This window comes from Neophocaena asiaeorientalis, unplaced genomic scaffold, assembly GCF_003031525.2.
Source record: "Neophocaena asiaeorientalis asiaeorientalis breed wild unplaced genomic scaffold, Neophocaena_asiaeorientalis_V1.1 scaffold476, whole genome shotgun sequence".
Taxonomy (NCBI): domain Eukaryota; kingdom Metazoa; phylum Chordata; class Mammalia; order Artiodactyla; family Phocoenidae; genus Neophocaena; species Neophocaena asiaeorientalis.
In genome coordinates this window covers 10,777,870-10,783,069 of record NW_020172178.1, presented here as the reverse complement: position 1 = coordinate 10,783,069, position 5,200 = coordinate 10,777,870, and the positions used below count along the sequence as shown (strand labels likewise).

The window sequence follows — 5,200 nt, the reverse complement described above, 5'->3', positions numbered from 1 at the left end:
CAGCCACGCGTCTCAGCGCCCTCGGGCGGCCCCTGTCACGTGTCCAGGGCGTCTCGCGTGGGTGAGGGCCCGTGGGGGCGGCCCGGCTGGCCGTGCAGCGGCGCGTGCGGCGGCACCGAGTTGCGCTGGGGGGCCGGGGGCTGCAGCTCCAGAGCCAGCGCGGGTGGTGGGAAGTCGCGCACCTGGCGGCGGTACTCCAGAAAGGTGCAGGCCTTGGTGGCGAGCGCCACCACGTTCTTGCCCACGAAGATGGCCGAGACGCGGCTGTCGCGGAAGAGTGCCATGTTGGCGGCGCGCGCCAGCGCGGCCACCACGTTGACGGTGGCGAGGCTGAGCACCGGGTAGAGCATCATGCGCTGCGGCGCGATGTGCTCGCCCTGCATGCTGACCTCGCTGAGCGCCACGCACGGCAGAACCAGCAGCAGCATGTAGCAGTAGAAGAAGGTGAGGCCCTCGGCCCAGAGCGGCAGCGCGCTGCGCGGCGGCTCCCACAGGCTGGCCTGCATGTCCAACAGGTCCAGCAGGTCCAGCGCCACCCAGAAGAGGCGGCCGCGCAGGTCCTCGCGCTTCCGGAAGGTGCGCACGTACTCCATGCGGTCGAGCGCCACGAGCAGCAGGAAGAGGCCGGGCACGCACACCGACAGCAGCAGCGTCAGCGCCTTGCGCGCCAGCGGGTCGGCCGCGCCGCGCCGCGCCGCCTTGTAGTTCTGGAAGATGAAGTAGAGCTTGATCTCCAGCACGAAGATGTAGAGGAACCAGAGAATCATGGCGTAGCCGCGCTTGGCCGTGCGCACCTCGGCGCCTACCCACACGGCCACGTAGCGCAACACCAGCAGGAAGCACACGTCGCCCACCAACACGATGATGCACACGCCGATCTTGCGCGGGCCCTGGTTCTGCTCCACCAGGTACGCGTCCATGACCGCCATGCTGCCCATGATCACCAGCGTGGTCAGGCACACGTGGCGCCGGTCCGGGGGCGGCAGCACCATGGTCGGCCGCCGGGGCCCCGACCTGGGCGCGCGCAGTCCCACTAGACAGAGTCAGGATGCGGAGGGGGCGGCCTCTCCCACCCCGGCGACGTGCTTCCCGCGAGGGGCGCTGTCCCCACTCGGGGCCCCAGGCCTCGGCCGCACGCACGCGCCGATGTGCGCACGGGGGGCCGCGAGCCAGAGCGGGGCCTCCAGGGGGCGCCGCAGCCCCACCTGAGACCCGAGACCTCGTTCCCGCCACCGCCCGGGAGGAAATGGAACGGAAGTGGCTTCTCCCCGCCGCGCGCGCGTCCCCGGGGACCCGGAGGTTTGTCCCTGCTGGGCCCACGCCGCCGTCCCTCCGGCTCTGGCGGCCTGCACCGCAGGCCCGGGTTTCCGTCCCGTGGCCGTTCCCGCGGGAGCTCGGGCGTCCTCGCTCCCGGCGCCGCGCTGGGCGGGAGGCGGGCCTGCGCTCTCCGCTCTGCGCGCTCAGGGAAGGCCAGAGGAGCCGGAGCTCTGGACAGGTTTCCCGATCCAGGACTGAGAGTCATCCAGGCCTGCGGATTCCATCCCAAAAGCCTCTCCGTGTTTCCCAACCCCTGCCTCGCAGCCCCTGCATCTTCCCTCCCTGCCTCGGCAGACTCAGTCTCCCCTCCGGTCCACCGTTCACAGGGCGTGTGGACCAGTCTCTGCCCTGCTCCCATCGTGGCTCCCTACTGCCCTGGCTGCGTCTCCTGCCGTGTACATTCCCCCAGCCCCGGCGCCAGCTCACCCACGCCGCCCTGCTCACCATGAAGGGGTGGTCCCCCTGCCACTCCCTCCCCCCTGCCCTTGGGGGCAATCTCAGGAAGCCCTCCCTCGGCTAACGCCCACCTGGGCCTGCTTTGGGTTCCACGGCCCCCTGCACCCCTCTCACACCCCTGGCACTGGTTGTCATGGCTGTGCTGGTCAGAGTTCCGCCGCAGGCTGCGGGTCCCCACACCTGTGCCCGTTCACACCTGGGGGACGATGGAGGCCCTGCGCCCTCACCCACCCAAAAGTCACTTGCAGGCTCACTCCCAGCCAGTCTCCCCATCCCTCCTGTCCCTCCCACAGCACCCCTGGCCCCAGGGCTCTGTTTACTGCCCTGTCTAGACAAGGACATAAAATTTAATGTCACGTGTGACTGTGGAGCCAGTGCCCAGCCTGCCCCTGGTGATACCGCAGCCCCCACTGCCTGGGGAAGGAGGTCCCCTTCCAAGTCGGCACCTCCACCCCTGCCCTCACTGCAGTGCTGCCCCACCCAGCACCCACCTCCCAGGAGTCCCTGCCGCCACATCCAGGGCCCCCAACCACTCTGAGCTCGGCCGCGTCGAGTAGTAGGTGCCTCGGGAGGGTCATCGGCCTATTATGCCCCTGCCTCCACACTTCCGTGAGCTGCTGCTCCCCCCTCACACACACACCCCGTGTCCGCCGCCACTGAGTGGACACGCTTGACCCACGAAGCCCACCCTCCCCGCCCCCCCGCCACACACACACACACACCTGGGCCTCCTGTGGCTGCAGCAGCGGCCTGGGAATTTCCTTCATCCCAGCCCTTGGCCAACTAGCCAAACAGCCGCTGCACCACTAACCCCTTCCTCCCCACCCATACCACGGCTCACTCACTCATCAAACATGCGCGGAGGGCTGAGGGTGCCGGGACAGACCCCGTCACAGAGGGAGCCCCGGCCCCTGCCCCAGGCAGCCAGCGCCAGGGCCTGGCCACCCCTCCCCCACACCCTGCCGGGCCTCTCCCTGGGGACTGGCCCCGCTGCCCTGGCCGGCCCGGGCCCGGCCCGGTGCCTCCTGCACGCCCCACTGCCCGGACCTCACAGACTCCGGAGCCTCCGGGCCCTTCACTGCCCGCCTCCTCCCCGGCGCCTCACACGCCCTCCAGCCCCAACCGTCCCTCAGTGCCCACAAGCGGTGGCAGCGGGGGAGAAAAGGGCCGCCCTCCCCCGGCCCCAGCCCGATCGGACAGAGGGCGGTGAAGGGGTTGGGCCGCTCCCGCAGCTGCGTCTCCGCTCCTCTGACCCCACCGCCCGCTCCCCCGCCAGGCCTCACCCCTGCAGCGCCGCCCCTGCGGCCGGAGAGTCGGGGTTCACCGGGAGCCCCAGCCCGCGCGCCCTGCCCGCGCGCCCTGCCCTCACTTACCCGCCGCCGGCCAGATGCTGCGCCGTGCCCGGGCCGACTCTGCGGAGCCCGTAGGTGCGCGGGGCCGAGGCCGCGCTCTTCTGCGCTCAGCTGCGCCCCCAGCCCGCGCGCGCGCCCCACCCCCGGCCAGAGGCCCCGCCCCGCGCTCCCAGCCGCCTGCGCCCGCCTGACGGCGATGGGGGTCCCCGCGACCCCGCCCCCTCCGCAGCGCCAGTTGCCAGGGCGACGGCACTGCGCAGCAACGGCCCCCGGGACCTGTGACACTGGGCAGCCTGACGCCCCCAGGGTCCACGCGCAAGCCCGGGAAGTCTCCTGTCCACCGTCCTCACCCAACAGCCGGAGAATCGCCCCGCGGGCGCCTCAGTTCCGCTCACACCCTGAAATTCCACCGCAGCCCGTACCCGGGCCACCCACCAGTGTGACCCCGATCGCCTGCGACAGGCGGCCTGCGGGACCCTGTGCCTTACCCGCGGAGCTAGCCCCGACGTGGGGGCCGGGCTGCCCGCCGACTCTCTGCAGGTGGCCCCCCCGGGACCTCGTTTGGGGACACGGCGCCGCGTCCCAGAGAAGCCCTGCATCCTGGGTTTCTCCAGCCTTCCCGGTTCTTATCTGAGGGCGCAGAGCAGGGCCACTGGGCAGCCCTCATCCTCTTCTCCAGCCATCCAGGGAGCACGCTAGGGTTTGGAGGCTCGGGCTTCCTTCCCCCCACCGGAGTCCCCACCCTGTCCTCACTGAGCACCGCCCCCAACATGCCAGCCATGCCCACCCCAGGATGGAGGAGGGGACCGCACCGGCTGCCTGCCTGCTGCCTCTGACAGGAGGAGACCAGGTCAGAGGGTGAAGGGACACCCCGGATCCCTCGCACCTGGTCGGCTTGCACCGAGGCCCCACATGTGCCTGGTTCCACACAGGTGGCTGAGTCTGTGCAGGTGACGGGATCTGCCGCCCTCCACCAGCACCGGGGGCCGGCCAGGGGTGCACCGGGGCCAGCAGGGAGTGAGGGTAGCAGGCCCGCCGCCCTGGGCCGTCCATGAGAGGCACACGTGAGGTGCTGAGATGCTCTTGGGCTGAGCCCTCAGGACGGCTGACTGGGGGTTACCAGCCCCCATAGCCACTCACACACTTGCTCTCACGGGAAGAAGTGTAGTCAGGACCCTAAAGCTGCCTCACTGCCCAGGGAGGGGCCCCAGACCCAGGGATGGTTTACCTTCCCCAGGAGGCCTCCAGGGACAAAGGGCCTGGGTAGCAAGGCCACTTCCTGCAGCATGGAGGGAGGAGGCCCAGGGAGCACAGGTTCCGTCTGGCCAGCGGGCACCACCAGCAACCACCTGCCACAACCACCCTAGCAGGCCCAGGAGGCAGAGGAGGGCCGGAAGCACCTCCAGGGCCCCATGAGCCCACACCACAGCCCACACGGCCTGCTCCCTCCCTCCACCCTCCGCTCTCAGGGAGGGGCTGCCCCCAGGACACCCTGCCCATCTCCTCTCTCCCTCTGCCCTCCCTACCTCACCTAAGGGCTGCTGGGAAGGCCCGATCTTTAACCCCCGTCCTGCTTGCCTGGGTCAGTGTTCCAAACACCACACACCCCATCGCCACCCCGGCACCCAGTTCTTGCGTCTCAATCCCCTTATCTGTGTGTCACCAGCTAGCGCCAGGCCCAGAGCCCTTGGGACGTGGGCCGGCTCCCTCCGGAGGATGTCGTTAACTTAAGGGCCTTGAGATCTGGGATCATGCAGGTTATCAGGTGGGCCACTGTTGTCACAAGTGTCCTATTGGGAGGGAGGCAGGGGTGCAAACGCGCGCTGAGGGACTGCCGAGGGGGTCTCTGTGTGAGGACCGCGCCCAGGAGACCGTCCTTCTGGAGCCACGTGTGATGAAGTGACCAGGTGAATTGTCAGGGCACCTGTAGTTTACCCTAAGTGGTCCACAATACAATGTACATTTATTTCTACACACACACTCACTTCAATAAAGAGAAACCAAATGTGGCAGGACAGTAAGAGTTGCCCGATCGAGACCAAGGATTTATATATATATATATATATATATATATA

At 68.8% G+C, this 5,200-nt stretch overlaps 1 protein-coding gene across 1 annotated transcript; it reads right to left on the bottom strand.

Annotated features, from left to right (window-relative positions):
- Positions 1-35: 35 nt before the first annotated feature.
- On the bottom strand, positions 36-992 carry TMEM121 (transmembrane protein 121). Its single transcript, XM_024760064.1, has one exon. It carries the CDS (start codon positions 990-992, stop codon positions 36-38), a length of 957 nt encoding a protein of 318 aa, XP_024615832.1.
- Positions 993-5,200: the final 4,208 nt, after the last annotated feature.